At 45.2% G+C, this 26,724-nt stretch overlaps 4 protein-coding genes across 4 annotated transcripts; 2 read left to right on the forward strand and 2 right to left on the reverse strand.

Annotated features, from left to right (window-relative positions):
- Nucleotides 1-241: 241 nt before the first annotated feature.
- LOC131267265 (Golgi phosphoprotein 3 homolog sauron) lies at nt 242-5,303 on the forward strand. Its single transcript, XM_058270096.1, has 4 exons — nt 242-1,176; nt 2,060-2,306; nt 2,708-2,883; nt 2,979-5,303. Exons 1-4 carry the CDS (start codon nt 973-975, stop codon nt 3,225-3,227), a joined length of 876 nt encoding a protein of 291 aa, XP_058126079.1. The 5' UTR covers nt 242-972; the 3' UTR covers nt 3,228-5,303.
- A 584-nt stretch (nt 5,304-5,887) lies between these two features.
- On the forward strand, nt 5,888-12,044 carry LOC131266915 (cullin-associated NEDD8-dissociated protein 1). The gene is made up of 8 exons (XM_058269605.1): nt 5,888-6,491; nt 6,747-6,916; nt 7,113-7,779; nt 7,897-8,155; nt 8,239-9,667; nt 9,731-10,620; nt 10,686-10,832; nt 10,965-12,044. The coding sequence occupies exons 1-8, from the start codon at nt 6,456-6,458 to the stop codon at nt 11,108-11,110; spliced, it is 3,744 nt and encodes a 1,247-aa protein (XP_058125588.1). The 5' UTR covers nt 5,888-6,455; the 3' UTR covers nt 11,111-12,044.
- A 175-nt stretch (nt 12,045-12,219) lies between these two features.
- On the reverse strand, nt 12,220-20,658 carry LOC131263034 (ubiquitin-conjugating enzyme E2 R2). The gene is made up of 5 exons (XM_058265163.1): nt 19,970-20,658; nt 16,847-16,933; nt 16,531-16,763; nt 16,341-16,455; nt 12,220-15,353 (listed from the first exon to the last, which is right to left on the reverse strand). Exons 1-5 carry the CDS (start codon nt 20,144-20,146, stop codon nt 15,246-15,248), a joined length of 720 nt encoding a protein of 239 aa, XP_058121146.1. The 5' UTR covers nt 20,147-20,658; the 3' UTR covers nt 12,220-15,245.
- A 2,736-nt stretch (nt 20,659-23,394) lies between these two features.
- LOC131263624 (cytochrome P450 307a1-like) lies at nt 23,395-25,179 on the reverse strand. Its single transcript, XM_058265854.1, has 3 exons — nt 24,693-25,179; nt 23,793-24,602; nt 23,395-23,729 (listed from the first exon to the last, which is right to left on the reverse strand). The coding sequence occupies exons 1-3, from the start codon at nt 25,177-25,179 to the stop codon at nt 23,395-23,397; spliced, it is 1,632 nt and encodes a 543-aa protein (XP_058121837.1).
- Between the last annotated feature and the right edge of the window lie 1,545 nt (nt 25,180-26,724).

Genomic DNA, 26,724 nt, shown 5'->3' on the forward strand with positions numbered 1-26,724 from the left:
AATCATTTTGCATTTTTGTCATAAATTTAATGTTATAAACTTGCTTCAGACCTAATAGAGTTTCATTTATGAGCCATTTTACATATGATATCGCTAAACTTGACTATGAGTAGTTGCACGTTTCCTCTACATAGTGTGATACTTTTTTTCACAGGGATCCCTCGAATTGCCACGGCTAAACGTCAAGTGCCCGCTGGCATTCTGTCAATTTCAATAAATTTCTTCGATCCGCCATGTTTTTTCCAAACTGGTTCACCAGTCGTCATCGTCGCCGTGTTTCGTGTCAGTAATAGTGGAAGGAATATTTGCACTTGCCTTTCTAGGTAGTTTTTGCCATCCGTTGGCAAAGTTGTTGCCGCAGTGTCCGGGAACAATCACGAATTTCAAGTAGGACATACAAAAGTGTGTTCGGGCATCGAAAGTATACGCCGTCAACGGAGAACATCGACGTGCAGAAGAGAAACAACACTCCTTCCTCGGGTTCTCTACAGTGTTATTCGATTTAGCCGTGGAAAAGGCTTTGTGCCAGCGACTCCCTGCTCTTTTCAAATTGAAAACAAGTGTTCTGCTTTACATTTGATCTATTGTTTTTATGCAACGTTCCCCCCAAGCCCCATGTTAGGGAGTGGCTAGTGGATGTGAATATCGGAGGACACAGCCCCCAAAACCATAAGGAATTAACGATACATGTTTGCTTGAGTGTACGTGTGCATATTTTTTTTGTTGTTGCATCCATTGCCGACAAGTGTGGCCCCACGGCCAACGCGTATGCGGTAGCGCTGACGAACGACATCCTTGGCTCCTCCAGGGTGACTCAGTGGTAGAGGGCTGCTGAGGTGAACAGGCCAACTACTGCCGTGTCAGGTGTCAGTCAGCGACCCTTCCTGGGCCTCGGACTGCCAACTCTTCGCAAGCAAAACAATCACAACAACAGCAACAACCAAGAGGAGGAGAACGACGACAACGACGGCAATGAATCGAAGTGACGGGCTAGTGCGACGTGTAAAGGCACGCGACGCCGAATCGAACGGTGGATCTTCCTCGTCCGCGGCTAACAACGCCGAACAGGAGGAGAACAAAGTGGAGAAGGAGGATGATTTGGATGACTGCGATTCGAAGGAAACGAGGCTTACTCTGATGGAGGAGGTGCTGCTGTTAGGGCTAAAGGATAAAGAGGTACGAAGATGGGTTCCTAGAGCATCCAAGTAGCATGGCATGGTAGTGTCTTGGAGTGGGATAACGGTGGTAAAAATCATACAAAACGACCCACTCAAAGATCAAAGGCCACAGCGCGAACGAGTTGGAAATTGCCGGAATGACCCTGGTGGTAGAAACATACCTACACCGATGACACAATTCGACGTTGCCGTGAGTGAAGCTAGGAACGACAAATCACCTAGTAACAATTTCGGTCGGTTAAACACATTAGTCAAATAGCTGCGAATGTTTTTGCTTTTACAGTAAACTAACTTTGCATGTTCACCACACGCAATGTCGTTATCCTCCCACGGTAATTTGGGTGACACCTTGTGGATCATTTCATTTCCCGTCATTCCTATAATGACGGTCATTATTAGCCAACAATCGCTCTTATCGCCACTGCCTTCCAGCAGTGGGGGTAAACGTTAACGTTATTCAACACTCGAAATCATCCCGAAGCCGGCGGCAAGCTTTATCATCATATCAAAGGAGGCTATCTTTATTTCTTGCGCTGCACGTTTCCTAGCTAACCTATGCGCAACACACAGCCTACTTTGGACTGTAAATTTGCCAAATGGAACGTGTCATTCTACCTAAAGTTGTTATTTGGAAATTTCCACCTGCAAAAGAAACAATCGGTTAATTTCACCCCGCTCGCTGCTTGCAAAACGTGCCCGGGGCCTGTTGGGTAAACAAGACCGTCTGTAAATGCGGCCCAATTGTCACGCAATGTGTTTGCGGCAAAGGGAAAGAAACAACACTCATTGATATGTTACCTGCGATAACGTTCTCGAAGTCCCCCTGGGGCTGGTGGGTTATTTGAACATTAAAACAGCTGCTCTTATTCCTATCGCAACAGGGTTACACATCATTCTGGAACGACTGCATATCGAGCGGACTGCGCGGATGCATTCTTATCGAGCTGGGCCTTCGCGGGCGCATCGAGCTGGAGCGGGCCGGTATGCGACGGAAGGGACTTTGCACACGAAAAATCATTCTCAAATCCGACACACCCACCGGTGATGTACTGCTCGACGAGGCCTTGAAACACATCAAAGAAACCTGCCCACCAGAAACAATTCAGAGCTGGATCGAATATCTCAGCGGTATGTATGGGGAAGTTGATTGTGACCAAGTCGAAGTAACCTTCGCTTCGATTTAATATGGTTCAAACACTTTAAAACTCATAGCTACTTTTTTATCGTCAAACTAAAAGATTGAACTGAAACCAAAACAAACAAGCTTGTTTGCTCGTTGCGCTAGGCTGCCTCCACGCACTTGAATACATAAAATAACAGAAATTTTTTAAAGATGATTAAAGTTGCATTAATTTCCTTCTGATAGAGGCGAAGATTACAACTCACTAAACGAGTATAACAAAGTATGATAAAAGAATGTTCAAGAATACCCTGTCATAATCCAATCGGTCATACAACACACCATAAAAGCGTCGATAAGATAGAACTGAATGATTAATTCCGCTCTAAAATATCTCAACTGTATGCAGGAGAAACATGGAATCCACTAAAGATACGCTATCAGCTGAAAAATGTCCGCGAAAGGCTGGCCAAAAATCTAGTGGAAAAGGGCGTCCTAACAACGGAGAAACAAAATTTTCTCCTCTTCGATATGACGACACATCCACTCACTGATAACGTTATCAAGTGCCGGCTGGTCAAGAAGGTAAGTCGGAAAAAGGCCGGAAGTGCGCGCTCGCATCGGCTCAATCTTTAACACGCAATCTCTCTTTTTTTTTGCTTTTCGTTTCTTTTTTTTAGATCCAGGATGCGGTCCTCACGAAATGGGTGAACGATCCGCAGCGCATCGGCAAACGAATGCTAGCGCTCATTCTGCTTGCGCACGCCAGCGACGTGCTGGAGAATGCCTTCGCCCCGCTAAACGACGACGACTACGAACTCGCGATGCGGCGGGTGCGGGAACTGCTCGATTTGGACTTTGAGGCGGAGTCCGCCAAATCGAACGCCAACGAAGTGATTTGGGCCGTATTCGCGGCGTTTACCAAGTAAGCATACGCAAATCCCTCGACATCCGACACTGCACCATCCGCGGCTCCGGGTTGGTTCAATGCCGGTCAAGGGGTTTCTCCGCATCATAAAGGTGGTTGATTAGATTGGTGCTGCTCCGGATGTCCAGTAGTGTGGCCCTTAAACCGCCCTCATACTTCGTTGTGACATACTGCAGCTCGCGTACGTTTGCTGCATGATATCGGGCCAAGCGGAAACACCCGAACAAGACGTTCGATGGAGGTTCCATTCTAATTTGTTTCCATTTCAACAAAACTTCATGAAAACGTTCTATACATCCAGCACAAAAAAAAAGTCTATAGCTGGTACAATTGTGATTTTCAATAGTGGTTATACGCAAAATAGGAGCTTTAAAATAATGGGCCTCTTAGAAGACTAGCAATCGGAACTGCTGGCCCTTCCCTCTTTCAGCCCCAGACGCGATGATAAGAACGACCACATGGAAAACGAACACAGAAACAGAACACACTTCCTCCGCCGGAAATTATTTGTTCAAAGCAATAGAGAATAGGCTGCAATGATTCCAGCTTGCGGCAGCTGGACAAACCGTATGACCAACTGGGACAACATATGAGAAGGCGTGATGCAAGAGTGTATCTTATCGATGCCTTCATTTTTCGATTGTTTTTATGTACTACTTAGAAAATGGTGATCACATTTCCTCTCACGCGAGCCGGAAACATCGATGATAGGTTTAATAAGAAATAATTGTCAGCCGGAAGAAGATAAACGCACGTGACGAGAGGATATGATGGACCAATGATGATAGTTCGCCGCTTGATTCCGATACCAATACGGCCGTAACGCGAGGGAATCTAATTTCTTCGTGCAGTTACAAGCCTTTCTGTAATTTTTATTACGCTTTTGCTAGACATACTTTTTTTGCATTCATCTTCGGTGAAATTCGATATGATGATAAGAGATAAATTGAAGAAACTGAGGTTACGTTGGTGCAAGTAAAGCAATTAATATTGTGATTTCAATAATTTGATGGCGCTCATCTGTTGGTCTCCATGGTGACCGTGGGAAAAATGGGCGCTTTATTTTACCATTAAAAATCACAACCATCCTGGGTTATCGTGTTTTAAGGTGTGTCGATAGAATCAAAGTTTCTTCACGCTAGAGAGGAGAAAATACAGTGCAACTAAAAACTAGCCTAAACCTACCTATCAAACAGTACTACTACACTAAACCCGAATTGCCACAAGGGAAGAAGTTTTTTTTTACACTTTGCTAGTTAAACAATTTTCCAAATATCGATAATGGTAATTTAAAAGCATAGCTAACCGATTGAGAAAACAAGGAAAAAGCATACACGTCCCACGACGCATGAGCGTGGGCCAAAGAAGGATAGGAAAAAATATACCAATCTAAATTAAATCGAATCAATTCAACTGAAATATCCAATACATCTTGCATCCTTCTACCAAAAAAACAAAAACAAACTAATTCGACGAGCACTATATGTGTCGAGGTTATTTGTTTAAGCCTTATGTTTGTAGCTTATCTTTTACATCACGTGCCCGAGGCAACGTTTGGGAACATAATTTATCGTAAATCCCCGGAATTAGTTCGAATCTGTCGGAGACGTATGCTGACACATTAAGCAAAAGGAAGAGCAAAAACAAATACGAAACATTCTTCACTATCGCGTTTAAGAATATCGCTATTCTTTTCCTATATTTGTTTTGCGTTATTGTTTTAGACAATTTATCGATAGATATTTTTCCACAATTTATAGCCTAGATTTACTGCTTTTTAAAGAACATAGACTTAACACTATCGTTTGGTAACAGGTCAAAAGATAACCGAGTAAATGTGAAAGCAAACACCAGAAACTATGGGTTGAAAAAGCAAAACACACGGAACGAGAACGGATGCGTTGTGCTGGAGTATGGACGGAAGGTTTTATTTCCTATAACCTAGAACGAAGTAAAATGAAAATCAAACACACAAACTGTATATAGCAACACAGACAGCGTAGGGACGAACCTATTGTTAAAATAAATAAGTAAACGAGATATGTAAAGAAATAAAAGTATAAATCGGTTAAAATCTTTACCTAACGTTGGTGTCTTTTACTATTTTTAATGTTTCCACTCATTTCCTGTGTACATCATCAGTTTACAATATAGAGCATTTTTTATGTTTCATAAGAATCATCACAAACTTGTCTTGTCAATTGTATCATAAAATTTACTGTTGATGTAAAGTTTAAAAGTGGTTGTTCAGCTTACAAACAGTAAAAATGATGTGATTAAATTTCTAAACACATTGAAAGTTAGCTGGTAAGCAAAGTTCACTTTTTTACATTTGACTGTAATCCTGTACTTATTTTTACAACTTGAGACAAAACTACTGTTTTAAAATCGATAGAACTGTTTAGCATAACATTTTCATCGGGAAATGTTTTGAATTTTGACAGTTTCGCCTCGTCAAGCTAGTTCTTCGCTTTCGCCGCATAATCGGCGAAATATTTGTCATTTCTTCTCTTGTTGACTGATTTCGAATTTTGGAAAAGATTTCCAAAGTTTTGGACACTTCTTCGCAGTCTATTTGCAAAGAAAAAGAAACAACCGTGTACACCCATTGTGACTAATCGAAAAAGGAGATTACGGACAGAATACGAGGAAGATACCGGACGGCCGATCGCTCGTTCGTGCATCGTTCAAGCGAACTAGCCAAAGAAGCACAGAAGGAACGAGTTTTCATTAGCAATCGCGGTAGCATACGCATAAGTTTCGCGATTCTGTTCCTTCAATCTTTGTGGCATTGCCGGCCCAAGGAAAGCGAAGAGGCGCCGAAAGAAAACAACCACGGTGCGTTGGTGTGCTTTTCCTGTCATCCCGAGAGGTCGTACACGACGTTTGTCAGCCGTACCTGAAGAGTCATTCTTCGTTGTTCTACCGCTGCCTGTGAAATTGTCATTCCGACTGCTCCGAATTATCGCGATTTTTTGTGTGCCTGGACTCTTTCCATCGGTGACGAAAATATAGCAATATATATTATCGGAAGTCGCATGTGAAAGCTCTCGCGCTCGTGTTGATTAAGTAAACGATTTTTTCGGGCGAAACGAACACCTCACGGCCACGGTAGCGCATCCCAAGTGTCGTGTTTTTCATTGCGTGTGTATCTTCAACCCAGCTCAACAACACGCAAATTTTACCCGAGCTGCCAACAACCTGAGAGGAAATCTCTACAGCCACCAGCATGGCGTCGTACCAGATAGCAAATTTGCTGGAAAAGGTAAAATCAAATGCATCAGAGTGACCGTATTTACTGCTATGTTTACCACAACCAGGACGAAATTATCGATAGGCAGGCGTAGAAAATTCTACCTCTCCCCCTTTCTGCTACGTATCGAATCATGGCTAGCTTTTGTTTTTGTACTAAGCATAATCTTGTTTTCGTATCTCCTGGTTGTGGGATTAAACTCGCCACACAGTTGTATTTTCGCGTAAAAGCATCATTTTTGATAATTTTTGCGTTGTTTATCTCCAGATGACTTCCAACGATAAGGACTTTCGCTTCATGGCGACCAACGATCTGATGACGGAGCTACAGAAGGATAGCATCAAGCTCGACGATGAGTCGGAGAAAAAGGTTGTCCGTATGGTGCTCCGTCTGCTGGAGGACAAGAACGGCGAGGTGCAAAATTTGGCCGTGAAATGGTACGTATGCGGTATAAAAGCGGGTGCCTTAAGAGTGAGGTTATGAATTTGGCTGTGTTTATTTGCAAATCATCAAAACAAAAATGTTCGTTGGTGAATGTTTTGTTTGTTTGGCAAAATATCTTTTTCTTAAATTCTTTAAAAAAAATTAAGTAAAACTTTACTCATGCAATTGTTGACTCCGTTTTACTTCTAGTCTCGGTCCGTTGGTAAACAAAGTGAAGGAAAACCAGGTGGAAACGATCGTCGATCTGCTGTGTGCCAACATGGTGTCGAACAACGAACAGCTGCGCGACATTTCCAGCATAGGGCTGAAGACGGTCATATCGGAGTTGCCACAGTCCTCTAACTCGCTGGTGCCGAACGTCTGCCAGCGGATCACCGGCAAGCTGAGTGTGGCGATTGAAAAGGAGGACGTGTCGGTTCAGCTCGAGGCACTCGACATCCTTTCCGATTTGCTATCGCGCTTTGGCGATCTGCTTGTGCCGTTCCATGAGCAAATTCTGAAGGCACTGGTGCCGCAGCTCGGCTCAGCCCGGCAGGCGGTCCGCAAGCGTACAATCGTCGCCCTGTCCCACCTGCTCACCACCTGCAACAACAACGCGTACAACAAGGTGATCGAACATCTGCTGGATGGGCTGGAGAAGCCACAAAATCCGGGCACCATTCGCACGTACATTCAATGTTTGGCCGCGATCTGCCGGCAGGCGGGGCACCGGTTGTGCAATCACATTGAGCGCGTAATGTTTCTGCTCAACCAGTACAGCCTGCGGGACGACGATGAGCTGCGGGAGTTCTGTCTGCAGGCGTGCGAAGCATTTGTGCAGCGTTGCCCGGAAGCGATCATGCCACATATTCCGACGGTGAGTAATTCGTCAGGCAAAATTTACAAACCTCACCCGATCGACCTTTTGCACTTACCGGAAGATGGGTTTACATAGCAAAACTAAACTAGATAATACATTACGTTTGTTTCACAGATCGTCGACCTTTGTTTAAAGTACATTACGTACGATCCCAACTACAACTACGAGGCGGACGATGGTGATGCGGGAAATTCGATGGACATGGAAGACGACGAGGAAATTGACAGCGAAGAGTACAGTGACGATGACGACATGAGCTGGAAGGTGCGCCGATCGGCCGCAAAGTGTTTGGAGTCGGTCATCTCTACCAGACACGAGCTATTGGAGGAATTCTACAAAACCCTCTCCCCGGCCCTTATCGCACGCTTCAAGGGTACATCATCGCGCCTACTGTGTGCTTTTATTTAGACAACCATTTTAAAATTGTGATTTTCTTACTCCCCCCCTCCCTTACAGAACGCGAAGAGAACGTTAAGTCAGACATATTCCACGCGTACATTGCGCTGCTGAAATCGACCCGCCCGATGGGTGACGATCTGTTGGGACACGATCCGGACTCGATGGAGCAAATCCCGGGTCCGATCGCGATGCTCCAGGATCAGGTGCCAACGATCGTGAAGGCGGTGCAGCCGTTGATGCGCGAAAAATCGGTCAAAACACGCCAGGACTGTTTTCTGCTGTTGCGCGAGCTGCTCAATGCACTGCCGGGGGCCCTTTCGAATCACATCGATCAGCTGATGAACGGCATACACTACTCGCTGAACGACAAAAACTCCACCTCGAACATGAAGATCGATGCGCTCGGGTTCGTGTACTGCATGCTCGTCGGCCACAATCCCCAGGTGTTCCACGCGCACATCGAAATCCTCGTGCCGCTCGTCGTGAACGCGGTGTTCGATCCGTTCTACAAAATTGCCACCGAAGCGCTGCTGGTGCTGCAGCAGCTCGTGAAGGTGATTCGTCCCGTCGATGTGCCAGCGACGGCTCCAGCGGCCGCCTCCACGTTCGATTTCACTCCGTATGTTTCGCAGCTGTACACGAGCACCCTGCAGAAGCTCCGGTCGCCCGAGGTCGATCAGGAGGTTAAGGAGCGTGCGATTGCCTGCATGGGTCAGATCATCGCCAACATGGGCGACGTGTTGCAGCCCGAGCTTGTCACCTGCCTGCCACTGTTCATGGAGCGTCTGCGCAACGAAGTGACGCGACTCAGCTCGGTTAAGGCGCTCACGATGATCGCCGCTTCGCCACTCCGTGTCAACCTTAGTCCGATCATCGCGGAAGTGATCCCGGTGCTCGGGTCGTTCCTGCGCAAAAATCAACGCGCCCTCAAACTTAACTCGCTCACACTGCTCGACACGCTCGTGTCACACTACAGCCAGTTTATCGAGCCGCTGTTACTGCGCAACGCCGTAGCCGAGGTTCCACCACTGCTGAGCGAGTCGGATCTGCACGTGGCGCAGCTTTCGCTCGTTCTGCTCACCTCGGTTGCCCGCCAGCAGCCGCAAGCGTTGATTGGCGTGCACGAACAGATCCTGCAGGAGGTGATGACACTCGTCCGGTCGCCGCTGCTACAGGGAACCGCACTTAACTGCACGCTGAAGCTGTTCCAAGCGCTCGTGCAAGCACAACTGCCGGGGCTCGGCTACCGGCACCTGCTGGCCATGCTGATGAACCCGGTGTACAACCAGCAGCTGCACGTGGGCAGTGCTCCGCTGCACAAGCAGGCGTACCACTCGCTGGCCAAATGCATCGCCGCCCTAACGCTGCAGGTGCCGAACGAGGCGCTTGTGGTGGCCGGCGAGTTTCTGCGTGAAATTCAAAACCGACGTAACGACTCGCACCTGATGTTCTATCTGCTAACGATCGGTGAAATTGGCCGTCACTTGTAAGTAGATTTATTTGTTAGTCCCACGTTTTGTTTGGATATTCACTGTTTCCTCCATTGTAGCAATCTGCAATCCATCGACACACTGGCACAAACGATCCTTAACTGCTTCTCAGCATCGTCCGAGGATGTAAAAGGAGCCGCCAGCCATGCTCTCGGTGCGATCGCGGTCGGCAATCTGAACCATTATCTGCCCTTCATACTGGCGGAGATCGAGGCCCAGCCGAAGCGGCAGTATCTGCTACTGCACTCGCTGAAAGAAGTCATCTCATCGCTGTCGACCAGTAAGGCCGGCCTGGAGCAACTGCTCCCCTCGGTTCCCTCGATTTGGACGCAGCTGTTCAAGCACTGCGAGTGCTCGGAGGAGGGTTCACGCAACGTCGTGGCCGAATGTCTCGGCAAGCTCGTGCTGGTCAACCCCGAGGAGCTGCTGCCTCGGCTCCAGATGGCGCTGCGCAGTGAAAGCGCGCTGATGCGTACGGCCGTCGTGTCGGCCATCAAGTTCACCATCTCCGATCAGCCGCAACCGATCGATCCGCTGCTGCGGCAGTGCATCGGCCAGTTCCTGTTCGCCCTGCAGGACCCGGAACCGTCGGTGCGGCGCGTCGCACTGGTCGCCTTCAACTCGGCGGTACACAACAAACCGAGCCTGGTGCGCGATCTGCTGCCCGAACTGCTGCCCCAGCTGTACTCCGAGACGAAGGTCAAGAAGGAGCTGATCCGCGAGGTGGAGATGGGCCCATTCAAACACACCGTCGACGATGGGCTGGACATCCGGAAAGCGGCCTTCGAGTGCATGTACACGCTGCTGGAGCAGGGTCTCGATCGTGTCGACATCATGCAGTTTCTCGAGCACGTGCAGGCCGGCCTGCGCGACCACTACGATATTAAGATGCTTACGTATCTCATGACCGCGCGGTTGGCTGCTCTCTGCCCGAACGCTGTGCTGCAGAGTAAGTACCGAAGCACAGTGAGCGGAGGGAACGTTTGTTTTAATTCATACCATCCCTTCCGACAGAGCTGGATCAATTCGTGGAACCGCTAAGGGCAACCTGCACACTGAAGGTCAAAGCCAACTCGGTGAAGCAAGAATACGAAAAGCAGGACGAACTTAAGCGATCGGCATTGCGTGCAGTGGCCGCCCTGCTTCAAATTCCTAAGGCTGGTAAGTAGTAGTAGTATTTCCTTCCTTACAAAGCAACCATAGCAACGAAGAAATCAAAGTTTGCTTTGTGTTTTAATTGAGATTACAACGTTTCGCTTCCACACCTTCTCATCTGCTTTGGTACTTTTTCAGATAAAAATATATACCTGGCCGAGTTTCTGATACTGATCCGCAGCTCGTCCGAGCTGCAGCCGCTGCTCGAATCGGTACAGAAGGATTCGTCCGTGCTGACCAACAACAACGTCGACGGGCGTGACCTCTCGATGGACCAGAGCTAGGTGGACAGGCACAAGAAGGCGCGCATCAGTTGATACTGTTCCGAAGAAACGTAGCACGACGATGGCGGTGGTGTATCACGCAAAGCAAACAGGGAGGGGATAGGGAACCCGGAACAGGGCCGTAGGAAGTGATCAGATTAACTCGTTCAGTAGTGTATTGTGTGATGATCGTTGTGCGACTCGTCTTGTATGTTGCTTATTATCACCATGGTCATTAGCATCGGCGTTATAAATGGATACACATACAGAGATAGGCAAGATACAAACAACAGCCAAACAACGCAAAAGGATAACAACTAAGATTGTACAACCCCCCCTCCCACGGCTACAGGATGATATGTGTAGTGGATCGAAGTAAATATTAAGTAGCATTGCTATGATTTTGTGCGACCTTATCTTTGTAAGCGAAAGTGAAATCGACCCATCTAACCGACATCCCGACGTGAATGTGTGTAAAAAAGCGCGAACATTTTTAAATTTGTTTGAAAAAAAACCAAAACGCGCCCGCTTTATGCATGCATTTTCTTCGAAGATCCTCATTTGACTATCAAAAAACAAACAACAGCAACAAAAGCACTGTGTATCGAAGGAGACAAGAAACGAGAAAGAACACTGACGAAACGAACAACAAATGGTCGACTTTACATGCACTAGTTTTTTTTTTAAAGTTCTATTTTTTCTATGAAAACACATCGTTCTAATATAGTTCTCACGCCCTTCCAAAATGAAAGGACAAAGCAAATTGCGGACGCTTTGAAATTCGTGTTAAATGTATGATGATATCCTCTCGTGTTCGTAACGATGTTGGTCCCCTCGAGTGTTAATGCGTCGTTGACTTTAAAAAGGAACCATATTAAACAACAGAAGCACCGATTGGAACGAAGTAAATATGATCTGAACGAGAATTAAACAAAAAATAAACCAATCATGAACAAGAAAAACCATATGTGTTTACTTTGAGCAACGATGACCATCATGTTCCAACCTCGAGTATATTTCGGTCACTTTGACTATTAGATTTGGGTTTCAAGTTTCTCAAATAACCCCAGTTATTCCCTTGTACAACTTTGTGTTTCAAATAAAATTAATTTTATTGACATACTACTTCCTTAGGTTGCCCTTAGCCTTTCTCTGTTGTTGCCTTTACTAAACGTAACATAGGTGTTTCAGTCGCTCAAATTCGGAAAATATATTTGATTAAACAGATTAAAATATATCCTTACAAAATAACATAAATCTATTTAAATTCTGTTTCCATTTTTTACCTGCAAAGAAGAGAGAAGAAAATTATCCACTTTAATCGACGATTGCTGCAACGTTGCCACGCGGAACGAAACTATCGGAATAAAATCCCCTTTTTTGAACATTCTTCTTTTCATTTAAACAATTATCCATAAATTGATGACGGTGGAACTAAACGCAGTTCAATTTATTATTTACGCGCAAGGGTGGCAAATGTGTCTTTCTTTTTGTTTTTATTTTATTCGTAAGTCTACAGGATTCGACCCGTGTTCAAAGTGTTTGGCGCTTCATTCCGGTACACACGGGGCAACGGTTACTTTGCTGAAATCCTGTGTCGGTTTCATGTTTTTTTTTTGTTTTGTTGACCGTTTTTAGAGCAACGGCGACACAAACTCCTTAATCTACTATGTTGATAATCGACAAACTGCTGCAGGCGCATGTCGTTCTTCAACCACATCCTGCATTCATTATGTAATGTGTATTCTCGCTTACATTTGGCGCCAACGGGTTAACTGCTGCTTTATGCGTGCGTATGAGTTTTGTCACTTTTGTTAAATAAAAAAATCGCCAACTTCAAGATACTTTCTATATATATTGCTTCTAGTAATGTATGTAGGTTTTCTTTACTCGGCGTACTGTAAGTTCCGTTGAATCTGCTATCTTCTCGCGTGTGCTCTGGCATAAAACTACACGAACATCCAATGCTCTACTCTCTATCTCCGTCCAACCTTGGACTATGGTATTTTCTTGTTTTTTTTTCATCCTCCCAAAGTCCCAGCTAATATTTCTATCGTCTAATGGTTTGATGTGAACTTTCGTAACATAGAAATCAGATTTACGTACCAGAGCCTCTGAAGCAGCATCAGAAGATGGGGTTACAAGAAGAATGCGGAACGATCGGAAGCAACGAAACGATATTAAAAATAAAGATAATTGCAGTGCACATTTGAGTTGTATTTACATTGGATAGGCTCGAACAGGTGGGTTAAACGCACTACTACATGAAGCACAAACTGCAAACACAAGGAAGAATGTAACCGTACCGTAAAGTAACGTAAACTTCATTTTTACGCTTCCATTGGTTACTTTGATAATCACTGTGTTGCCTTTCGTGTCGAGAGAAGAACTTGATACTTTCCATAAATCATTAACAAAGTAAGACGTTAGACATTTTCATGGGTTCATTTTCGCATTTGCATGTTTTTTCCGAGAGACAGCACAGCCCGATACACATGCAACCCTCCAGCAAATAATAATTTTCTCACCGGCCAACGTTAATGTTTGCCATTCATGTAGAAGTACCTTAGACGAGAGCACCGTGTCGGTAGAGGGAAAACAAAGCAAAATACATGAAGAAAAATACCTGTGTGATCATACGGAATACGGAAGGAACACTAAGCAGGAAAATTAAAAAAAAGGCTTTCGTTTAAGAATAAGCAACTATTTATATTCCATTTGTCTTACGCTCATCATCATCACCAAGCCGAGTGTTGTAGGTCTTACTTATAATCGCATATGCGCCGGTTTTAATATTACCGTATGTAGTTGATGTTGCTGATGCATTTTACATTTCATTATTTATCCCCTCGTTGCTTGTCGTGCTCAAATCAAATCGCGCTCGATATCGAACGAGCGTACCACTACGGATACGATTCTCAGCCTGCCGGCCCGGGAACACATACATTACACATTATTGGGTTCGATTGGCTTTCAGGCTGATCCTTCGGTAGCCTTCCGGTTCATTTCGTGTATGTGTGTTTATATATATAGCGACGATAGAGTAATACATGTGATTTGTTAATCCTTCCGCTCTTTATCCTTACTGTTGCACGAGTGTAGAAGACCATGCTTCCCCGTTACGCGTGGGTTTGGGGTCAGTGGTTTCGTCTTTGATCACCATTTTGTACCTACGATAGAAATTCAATTGCTGGTTGCCGCTTTCACTCGTTCGTTTGTAATCGTCGGCCGCAGATCAGTTCTTGTATAGAGCTTTCTACCTCAAAGCCGTCGCGCGGTAGCGGCCAGTACCTTTTTTCTGGTCTTTCGTAACAAACCTTACCCCAAGACTAATTGAACATAATTAATCACTCTCAAGAATCGCAGCAGCCCTACCATCATTGCAATAAGTCCGTTTTCTTATTTGTTTCTTTTTTTTGTTTTGCATGGGATTGTGGTGTATGTATTTGCATTAACTAACTTTCTTGCTGTTTCTCTTTGATCATGTACGGTTGAGCGAGATGTTGATACTTTTTATCTTGCAGCAAACTACGAGACAAGAGGGGAGAACCATGCCAATACAAAATGAAACTCAATTCTAAGATAGCGATAACTTACAATTTACTTGCACGATTGTTGACCGTATTCCTCTATTTTCAATTGTTTCTTTCTTCCCTTTCGCTGGAGCTATACAGACATGACAATCATCAATAATTTATAATACGAAAATGAACAAAAAATTCTCAGAAACTCTGTGGGAACTTTAAATTTGTAGCGTCGCGCAGCATTTGTCCCGCCGTCGATTTGGAAGAATACTTTTCTCTGAGTGGGCAAACATGGTACTGAAACGTTCGGAAACTCGTCCCATGGGTTACTAGATTCGCGGCATCCGATTCCCTTCCTCTCTAGGTTTGTTGTTCTAGGCTCCCGTTCTCGAATTGGGCCCATTGATTGCACCGCACACTAGAGACGGGGCGGGGTTTACCCAAAGGGTTCCGATTTCCGACTGTTACTCTCCCTTCCTACACTTCTATCACGCGCTCCGTGTATCTCCGATAGTCGTCTCCTAAATTTTCCCTTTCTTTTTTTGTTTTGCTACATGTCCATGAATTGCATTGATGTTTGGTTGACGTTCTCACACGGCCACCGTTTGTTGAGGAGCAGCACGATGAGCTCGTTATGATTCTCCGTTGCCACTGTCGTCGGCGTACGATTCGACCGACGCGTTATCGTCATCCTCCGTGTCCAGGTCGTAGTCGTCGTCGTAAAAGTCGGTCATATCGAGCTGAAAATGGAAGAAAAAGGTAAAAATTGTACAGTATTGTTTTTTTTTATATCAACAGACTTTTTTAAGTTCTGATTAGATTTGATTATATTCTCGAGTTTTAGAAGAACTTCAGCGATTTTCCTACAATTGTTTGTGATTTCTACTGTAACAAGAGCTACAAAACCTAATACAGCCGTGTATTGTTTCGCAAACAAAAATATAAGCAATACGAAAAAATGCTCTCCTGCACACACCAAAAAATAAAACATTCTTAAAAAGAGTTTCGTAGTTATCGTTCAAATGCGGTTCGCATGGCAATTGGAATAATAATTAATTGTTTTTAAAGATGGTGTTGTTTTTTTTGTGAGTCGATTTGAGTAATTAATTGCTGACTAGTAATGTAATTTTCCAACACACTTATTGAATTTACATGCGGCGGTACGACCTTCGTTTGTGCTTCACAGGTCAGTAGAAATCATTGGCCGATACGCAAACAGTGTTCATCCTACGAATAAATAACACTAGGGCAGCACATGGTAAACATTTATCAGCACCATTGCATTGTGAAACTTGGCTGCCATAATAAACAGATAAGGAAGTTTTGAGAGATCTCACGTGTTGAGGATGCGGTTACAAACTGTTCCCTTCTCGAGCGGTCATAGATTTTTGGTTAAAGTAGAGATTTAGGTAGTCCATTTTTTATTGTTATACACTTAGCGGAATTAATTGGTAGATGGCAAGTACGTTAACACGTTAAGCGATATGCCCAAATTGCACTGCTTTCCGTTCTGCCAGCAATTCGTAGAAACGCCGTCCTATCTAACGGGTTCTGTCGGTCCGAGCAAACCGACGCCGGCTTACGGGGAAGAACACTGTCGGCCCCACGGGGCCGACGTAGCGCTTAACGTGTTAACGATGGTTTGACTTAAATTGCTCTATCAAATCGTGGTAAAAGTCCATTACAGCAAGATTAATGTGGAAAACATCATTACTTCGATTCCTTACCTGTGGTTCCTGTCCGGGAGGTTTCGTTTTCGACTTGATACAGTATTCTTCTAGTGTGAGCGGTACGATGATTCCCTCCTTCTCCGCCTCGGCTTTGGCGGCTTGTGCTTGTCGTCTAAAGTGCGAAGAATAAAAGATGAATGTTTAAACAAAATGCTTGAACAAATCCGAAACCCCTTATCATCATTACCTTATGATATTAGGATACTCGTTGTCTTTGCCGTGTGAATCCCGCCATCTTCGGTACATGACGGACGCGTCGACATTGGCTGGCGAGTAGGTGTTCGGTTCGTTTAATAAGGAGATCACGGACAGCAGGATGGTGCGCACGTTTTGGGTCGGATTCCATCGTTCGCAGGGCAGCTCACCACTCTGCGGATCGTCGACCGGCGGATGGAGGATCGATATGCACAGATCGCCATTCTAAGGGAAACAGAAGGAAACCACACTGTTAGATGCTATGCATGGTACACCTTTTTTATTTGCTTTGGAAGCAGCACACTTACCTCGTAGACATTGGGATGCCAAACTTTTGTCAAGAACCTTATCGAAGGAGGCGAATATGGATAGTCGGGAGGAAATTTCATGTGAGCCTGGGGGAACAAAAATAGGAGAGACATGGATTACTAAGATGCGTTCAACAGTTTAGGGACTGTTATGCCAAACAGAAACCCGTATTTGATTTGGTAGGTGCATTCGTAAACTAAGAAATATCTTTATCTTATTCGAACCGCCGTTCTTTGAAAAGAGCAGGGACAAATATTTTTTATGACACAACTCTTCTAATAGTAGTTAGTTGACATCAGTCTTACTACAACTACTACAGTTGTTACGCAATGTTCATATCAAAATGAACTTGGTACAATTCACAATAGTTGAAATATTTACTAAGGACGAAAGTTGTTCAAAACAATGAACTTACAGGTCATAGTGATTCTTAAAATAATATGATAACTCAACTAAAGGAAAATACTTCATTTCGAAAATTTTACGTTCGGTTGCACTGCGAAAAGGCTCACCGATGGGTTTGCTCGATAGAAAGACAATGGAACAGATTTTTCCATTCAGCAGTGCTTCAATCAATGACATCCGATTACTGCATACAATACATACGAAGGAAATAAAAGCACACATTAGCATGCAGGACATGTATAAAAGCATAGCAAAAGGATTATGCCTCCTGTTGGGACGGAGTGATTTCTTTTTCGGGTTCTGTTGGTTTTAGATTCCCGAAACATATGCATTGCAGTGACAATAAGCACTTCCGACGGGACGATAGGCAAGAGAAAATCCTTTTTTTCCCGTACGCCGTGGGAGGACGGCGAAGAAATAAAAACGGAATAATCAATTAACGCTCTAAAAATAGATGATTTTTTCGCGGGGTCGGTTGAAGGTGGCTGGGAGCGAAGAGCCGAGAAGAGGCAGAACACTGATGCGCAACCCAATAATCTATCGACCACCAAGCCAAAGGCTCAGCACGGTTGTTTGTAGTTCGACGAGACGGTCAGTGGGTGGGTTAGATTTTAAGGAAATACTGCACTTCCGCATCGGGTCACCGGGCTTCAAGGGTGCCCGAAGGGACGACAGCGTGCAACAAGTAGTAGTAGCCAAACATTTACATTTATTAGAAAGATGTAGTGGTACTTGGTTTTGGTTGTGTTCCAAGCCGAACACTAAATAGGAACCGAACGATAGATCGATCGATCGCACGCGTCATCATGATCACGCCACAACAACATAGCCTTCCTCACGCGATTCTTAGACCAGGTGGACATCTAACACCTCAAAGGAAAATACACTACCGCAAGAGCAAATAACCCCAAATTGATGTCAAGCCCGCGCTTCTCTGGTTTGGCGAGATTCGTGTCTTCGAGTGTGTGAACATCTGTTTTCTGATCAAGAAAAAGAATGGGAGCATACGGTTGTCTTGAGCCAAAATGATTCAAAATGGTTGATGCGTCGGGGGTACTTGCCAAGAAGCTGACAACTTTTGCTAAAATACAAGCTGAACACAGAACACTGTGACAAATGTTTGAATATTTGAAATGATCATAATTCCACGTAAACTATCCCAGATAGATTGAATATAAGTTAAGTATTGACAATAAATGTGTCTTCGAATAATTTATCTGGTTTTTATTTGTTTTTGGCAAACAATAATATTAAATATGTGAAAAATAAAAAACAGGTTTAAACGATTAAACTTCAAATTGAATGGGCATATCTAATCGAAGTCAGAACAAACAATTACTGCAATCATATTTACTATTAAACCTACGCTTTTTTATCATCATTCCACCGGAAAGTTGTGCAATTGCTGTGTATATGGGTTACTGTAAATATATTGTCGGTGGTCATAAAAATGATCGGGGTGGTTGGAAAGGGGCGGTATGGTGAGTTAGACGCACGGGAAAATGGCTGTGTATCAATAACTTTTCCAGCTATTTTGAATTTCGCGCAATAACCCGCAAGGCCCGTACACCCGGAAAACGCACATTTTGCAACGCGAAACATAAATAAGGAACCGAACGGCATTGCACAAGTGGGGTCCGATGCGATTTGAGTAGTAAAGTAGCTCCGTGAGGTACACGCGAAAGACGCTCAACACGGCCCCTTATGAAGCACGGTTGGCGATCATTTCTGAGGATGGAGGAGGGGGATTGTCGTTCCAGCTCGTTCATTCTGCGTATTGCTGTCTTTTTTTTCCATCCCATGTTGTGGCCACCGGAGACTGGGAGGGGTGGTCGGCGAAGGGATAAGCAAGTTATACGACTGTGGCAACGAGCGGTTCCAAGGTTGTTTTGATGGCGTTACAGCTACATAGCACAGCGAGAGTCAACCCGCTAGAGACCTCAGACGGGCTCGCGTACGAATGGCTGACGGTGCCGATTCGAGCACGATTATTCGCCTTCAACGCTCGCGATCATCAACAACGCGATCATCGTCCGCCCGAGGGAGGGGAGGATCTCGAACAGCCGTCCCGGCTGTTCAGTTTCTTCGCAAAGAGCTCTGGGAGGTTCAGCATGCGGTGAAGGTGGACTGCGAGCAAATGGTTCCACAAGGAACGTCAAAACCGCAATTGTATCGAACTATTTGAACGCACCACGTGCACATGAAAAACATTGCCTTTTTTGGGGAATTCTCTGAGCCGATCGCTATCGAACCGTTGGCGAATCGATTCCCACGAAGGGTGCAACGTGGTTCCAAGGGAATGTGTCTTAGGAGGGACCTTCAAGAAATGGAGTATGGGCAAACCTAATCTTCTCTCTATGTTTGTAACGTCATTTTATAGCCAGATAAAATACGCACTAAACGACGATAATTAAAACCACAATATTATTAAACACAGCTTACTACGAAGCGGCTGACCTTTTAAAGTAAATTTCTAAAATGAAACTGATGAGCAACACAGGGCCTTTGTGATTGCTTTTTTCTCCAACGGATGAGTATTTCAGTGTCTGCAACTGATGGCAATGAACATAAAATGAAGGATGAAAGATCTTCGCGAAATATAACTTTCAACATCCCATCGTTTGAAAGATCCAGTTTCAAGTTATCGCGTATGATGCTCTTATGCACTGTCATTGGTGTGAAATTGGCTGATACTCTTCGGCGCACTGCGTACTTACCTTAAAATAGCCACCCTGGTAAAGGGTATCCGGTGGCCCAAAGATGGCCACTTCCCACTCGAACAGATTGTCTTCGTTCAGCAGCTTCACGCGGAACCCTTCGACAGGTTCCTCCTGAAGGCTTTTATACTCGAGCGACAGGGCGCGCACGGCGGAACTGGAAGGTGTTGCGGCCATTCTGCGCTGTGAGGCTGTGTGTATGTTACTTCGTTTGTTTGTGGATTTGTGGTGTTGGTATGATGCTGGGTATGCAGCAGCACACAACAGCGGTCGGAAGTGTGTTGTTTTCACTGAATCCTTACGCGGTGGACTCCTGCCAAACACGAAACACTGGAAATTGTCGAACACTACGGCCTGTTCTTCTACCGCTTCAAAGGGGCAAGCGGGCTAGAATCTGGCAGTTGTTTACGATCGAGCGACACACCACCAACCAAATCACACTTGCACCACTGCTGCAGGCTTAACTGGCACGCGAATGCACACTGGTTGCACCGTCGTCCCGTGTGTAGGCGTGTTTGCCCGAACGGTACACTCGAAATAAATGCGCACGGATTCACTTCCTGTGCCGTTCACTGCAAGAGCTGCAAGCGCGCCGTAAACCCTACGCTTCCGTTCTCTACCAAGATCCGCAAGGGGGGTTTGGCTTCTTTCGCGACGTCCGAAGATGATCGTAATATACTGCTCTTCTGTACGTATCTAAAACGAGATCAATGTCGAGAAAAATTGGGATTACTTTCGTGTGCACATCCGAGTAATCGCTTTGTTCGTCGGGCTGGTTTTCTCGCAAACAACAACTGCGCGGGGGACAAAGAAGTTGGGTCCACTGGCACACACAAACAACGCATGTTTTACTGCCCACACTGCTGGTGGTAGCTTTGTGCGTTGCAAAAGGAAAATATGACTGAACGGAGCAAAACCAAAACGTTCTTCATTGGACGACCGGAATGTCACGGATGTCTCGCGCGCCGCGGGGGAAAGTAGAAAATGCATCGTGTGATGTACTGCAACCCCCGGAGAAAGATGTCGAGATTCCAATTCAGCTCAAGGCTAGGTGGAGCGCGACACGGATTTGGTTCCATTTGCGAACAGAACAAACCTCGGATGCCACCGTGCATCATCATCCACTCGGAAGCAACGAAACAGTTCCCAAGCGTTTTCCTCTGTCTACTGCGATTAAAAGTATGTGCGAAATAAAAATAAAAACAATGGCGGACATTTTACCTGCCTCAATGTTCGATCTCGTTTGCACAGTCGGGCCACCCCGGACGGTTCGGTCTTTTCGCTTACACTAATGCAAGGGAGCTACAATTCTGCGTCACTCGACGACCACTCGTCGTTATCTTTTTCAATATTTTCTTCCCTGTCTCGCGGGAAATATCAGTGGCGGGTTTGGTGGTCGGGAAAATACGTTCGCAACGAACGAAAGAATATTTAGGAATCGCTGAGCTTGATCGATCGACGAACAGGCGAGCGGAGGAAGGGCAGATTTCCGTGGTCAGACGTGCAGATACGTGCCATGGAAGATTTTTCACGTGCTCAGGCGAACGCTTTTCACGTAGTTTGCACAAAACACAGAGACTTCCACCTCCGCGGGCTCCGCAAAGTTACGCTTCGTTTACTCACCTATTCGTTTTTTTTCACAGCGCACAAGACGGTAGAAAAGAAAACCACTATGGTGTGTGGCAGACGCGAGGAGACACGACCTCGAAACGTAACTGTTTTTCCACCAGCGACAGGGGGCTACGCGAACGCGAAGGATGTTGCAACACTACGACAACTTTCTACGGCGCTCCAGCACGCGTTATTTTGGCAGCACGAACAATTTGAACAGTCGCAAAAGACACTCTTCTATTTAACGCATTCGACAGGAAAAGAAATCGCTTTGATGCGTACGGACGCGAATGATTCACACGACTTTGCTATTTGCACGTTCGTTCCATTATTTGACAACAAAGACGGACATCGCAGATTTCTTCTCGAACACAAGGTGCATATATCACTGCCTATACCTTGGCTAGACGTCATGTTGCTAGCTAGGTAAATACAACACTGCGACGACTTTGACGTTCAAAATGGTCGATTGAGGTACTATTTGTTTAATTTGTCAGTTAATTCAGCAACAAATGGAGGATTACAATAGCTATAATAAATATAAAATAATTAGAAGCAACAGATACACAAACGGAGCTAATAAAACGGAGGCACTCTCATTTCTCAAACTGATGAATAGATAACACATTGAATTTGTTGTTTACAGCATGATTTAATGAAATGTTCTCTATTTTACTAACGATGATACAGTTGGTCTACCAGTTACTTACAATTATTGATGATTTTATGCCTTCTTGTTGTTTTTGATCGGTATGATAATTTGATATGTTGTGCCGATGCTAAGTGCTGAGCATATTTTTATATGAAACTTTAAAAAGCTGAGAAAGATTTTATGTCGTAATTTTTTTTATCATATTCTGATACGATTCCACTGAGATGTTTCTTTTGTCTACCTCGCTTTTCTTTGGCTAAACCAAATCCTAGAACTGGTTTTGATAGTAAACTTCGAATTGAGTGGAGCTGTCGTGCAGTTTCCGTTCTAAGAGACAAATGATATGTTCAGTCACTCTGTTTTATCAGCCTACTTTACCTACTAATCAGTTAATCGCTCACAAGCGAACGTATGGCTGGTTGGACCTCCTACATAACGCGATTGGCAATTTCTTGCCAACTTACTACACACTAAGGACCTATCACTCCAACCTTTAGTATCCTCGGTTCCTTACAACATCACAGCGAAGCAATGACAATTTCTACAGCAGCAAAACTCGAGTGCATTCGAGCGATTCTAGTCGGCGCAGCATGCGCTGGTTTGTTCAATATTCACAAGGGTAATATAAATACGCACAATTACGAGCAAATAAACAAAAAATACTAACATAATTTCACTCTCGATCTCTGTTGCTGAGCAGGCGCAGTAGGCCAGGTGCAATTAAGTCAAAAAGGGCTCAAAGTACATGTTGTTTTCGATCTAAAATTGCCTTCCTTGATGTGCCCCGCTATCATAACACCTTCCCGCAAAAATTTGCCTATTTTGACTCAATGAGCGTCGCAAATGTGTTGTACAGACAAAAATGAAGGTGTCCGTGCGCCCTACTTCCGGCGATTAATCAGTTCTGTATCGTGAAAAGCAAGGGCGCACTCGTGCCACGATGGCATTGGGGAAAGTGATCAATTGCGACCACTTCCGCCCCATCCTTACACCAGCAGCTGTTTCTTTTTATGGCCTGACACGCTTTTTTCATTGTTGAATTTAGGATCGTGTACTTGTTTCACGTAGCGGCCAATTAGGAAGGTTGAGTATTGATACGCTCTCTACTAAAACGACGGGTAAGTTGTGTGGGAAAGCGTTACGCTACTGTAGAGCGGTGGTACTAGCACTCCCTAGCGGTTACCTTGAAGGCGTAGGACTTTTCCGGCATCGCCAGCGACCCAACTGGCACGCGATAGTCATGCCCTTCGATCGGGGCAATCGTGTAGGTGTGCAGCAGATTGGAGATGATGGAGAAGCTCAATAGTTGCGTCATCCGGTAGCCCATGCACGAGCGTCGCCCGGCTCCGAATGGGATGAAGAAGTCCGGTTTCACCAAGCGCCCACTCTGCAGGAAGCGCTCGGGTGCGAAGCGCTCCGGTGCGTCCCACAGTTCCGGCGACATGCTGAGGTCGTAGTTGTTGAGGAAGATGAGCGTTTCCTTGGCCACGGTGAAACCTTAAATATTTATTTTGGTTTTAGAAGTGCAATACGCCTTATAAAACGAAAAGAAATATTTACCTCCAATATGGCTGTCCTGGTTAGCGACGTGCGGTACGATGGGGGACGCGATCAGACGCAGCGCCTCCATGATGACGGCCTCGGTGTACGGCATCTCGTTACGATCCGTTAGCTCGATCACCTGCCGACCGTGGCGCTCGAGGATTGCGTCAGCTTCAGCCTGGATTCGCGCCTGCACCTCCGGATGCTGCACGATGTAACCGAACGTTTTTACCAAGAAGTTGCCAACCGCCGAGTGTCCGCCGATGATGTCCTCCAGCGCGAACAGGGCCGTCTCCCACTCGAGCTCCGGACCCAGCCGGCCCTTGACGTGATCGATCAAGCTGTCGACGTAGTCGCACGGTTCGCTTCCCTCGACCCACTGCTCATACCGATCGCCGATGATGGTCTCGAGAATGATCTCACGAATCTCTTCCGCCAGCCGATCCATGCGCTTCAGGTTCTGGCGGTGCAGTGGCAGCAGAAACGGGAGAAAGTCGGCAGCGTAGCCCTGGTTGACTTCGTAGAAGATCTGGTCGAAGTTGTTCACCATCCGCTGGAACCGTTCGTCCTGCACCTCGAACCGGTGGCTACCGAAGTACTGGGCGAACGCGTTGGCGCAGATGCTGAGCACAAGTGGTTTGATCTCGACGATGGTCGGTGTCTGCTGTGATTCTCCGCGGCCGATCTCACCCAGCATCTGGCCGATTTCATCCACCACGATCGTGTTCAGCTCGTGGAATCGACCGCTAAAGTTGCGCGGGAATGTGTGCGGCACCAGCATGTCACGGCGAGCCTTTTGCACCTCGGACCAATCACAGAACGCAAGTGCTGCAAGTGAGCGAAACATAAACGTTAACAACTTGCACATCGATCCCTCATCGGACACTCATAGCGGAAGTAGTAGAAAGGTATACTTACAGTTTTCCTTATTGCCCGAAAACAGCAGCTGATAGCGACGGAAGTTGGGTCGACTGTCGAAATGCTGAGCCCGGTTGATGAGCACCTCCTTGATGGTCTCGATGCCGTTCACGACCACCGCGTTGACCGAGCCGAGTCGGAGCGCCGTAACGGCTCCGTAACGCTTGCCTAGCTCACTGAACGCCTGATACGGTACCTCGTACCCGTTCAGCTCTTTGAGGGCTCCAATTATCGGATAGCCTTTGGGTCCCGGGGCCTTCGGGGGAAGCTGTTCGGAAGCGGTTGGAGCAATCACTGGTTCGCTTTCCACCCCAAACATGAGCCCTACCCCCGTGAGCAGCTGCTTCAGCGCGTTTAACACATCACTACGTACGATCACTTTCTGCTTCACCTCAGGCAACAGCATCAGCAACGTTAGCAACAGGCAGCTTACCATCAAGTAGGCGGTGCTGCTTGTGCTCAACAACGTAACGCTAATGCGATCCATCTTGATAACGTCTTCAGTACGGGAAAGAAACGATCGATGAACACTGAACGAATTTCACACGAGATCTCGAGGACTTCTCAAGATACTGTTCACTATTTATCCGCACCAGCGAGCACACAGTGAAATTCACACAATTCAGGGCGGCTGACTTTAGCTTGTGGGGATGCTGTTCGTCAACGGTCAAGCTCGAGCCCGTTTTCCAGCAGACGATCGAATGTGCACGGATGAAGGCGACGGATCGATTTGATACGAACTGATCCGGCCGCGATACCTTTTATACTCTGCGCGGCATTGAAATCGTTATGCAAATCGGATAAACCCGAACGGAGGATCTTCGTTCGTTCGAAACTTCGCCAGAAGGGGATGCCTTGCGTGGGGCTGTACCGTTTGTGGAATGGGACAAAAAAAGAAGATTTCGCTCTCCGGCAGGAGATGCCCTACATGCTCTGTGCAGGACCAATCAAGTCAAATGTGAGCTCCGATCTTCGGCCTCCCCCCTATTACGTTGGCGTTGAGCTCTTTTCATTGGAATGAATATAGAACAAACGGTTCCCAGGTCGACAGTTATCTTCGGCATCCGGAAACAATTCACAGTGTTTCGCTGATATCGAACGCTGGTGACGTCCGTAGCGTACGGCTGGTTCGATACATTATATATGGATAAATTCTCTGATTGATTCTAAATTGCAATACAATGAGAGATGATAAATTTTGAAGGCAAATAGGATTCACAATAAATGGTTAGAAACTTGCAGATCGCAGATTTTGGCAGTACAATTGCTTAGATTAAGTAAGACCATCAATAAATGCACAGTGGGCTTACTGGTTTAACATTAGGTTCTTAAGTATGCTCTTCTAACACTTTTGAAGGTGGTAACACAGTGAAGGTAACATTAAAATCCCGATTTTATCCGCAAAATCTTGTTTCCATACAGTGGAAGTTTATAACATAAGGCATATTAACATTTTGCTAAGACTTATATGTAGAAAAGAACATATAAATAGTTTAAATAGCATAGAAGTGATGTAAAATATTGGCCAACTATACTAAAGTTTATGTTGTGAATAGGTTTTGAGCATACACAAATTTATTAATAAAGGAATTGTAAGAGGTTAAATTTACGCTTTAAAAGTTATGCTTAGCTCAAAACTGATGAGAAGGACCAAATACGTTAATTATAATTACGACTAACTTGTCCGCAAACATGATATAATGACTTTAGATCAAGTAAAATCACGCGAACTTCATGTGTTATAAAAATATGAGAGTGCGTAAATTTAAGGAAACAAAAAACATTTTTTTGACAATAAATGTAACTTCTGTACAATACGTGAAAACAGAAATAAAAAAAATGTAACTTTGATTCATAGTGACATTAACATATCCATTGAATTTTTAAAGTGGCGTTCATTGCGGATTAGTTCTTTCTTTAAACTAAAAACAGTTGTAAAATATGTTTGATGATGTTGCATTTTAATGTTTCCATCTAAATACACATTTCAACGGAAGAAAAAACAGAGAAATCAAAATCACTTGTCAACCTA

The sequence above is a fragment of the Anopheles coustani genome, chromosome 2 (genome assembly GCF_943734705.1).
Source record: "Anopheles coustani chromosome 2, idAnoCousDA_361_x.2, whole genome shotgun sequence".
In the NCBI taxonomy this organism is placed as follows: Eukaryota; Metazoa; Arthropoda; class Insecta; order Diptera; family Culicidae; genus Anopheles; species Anopheles coustani.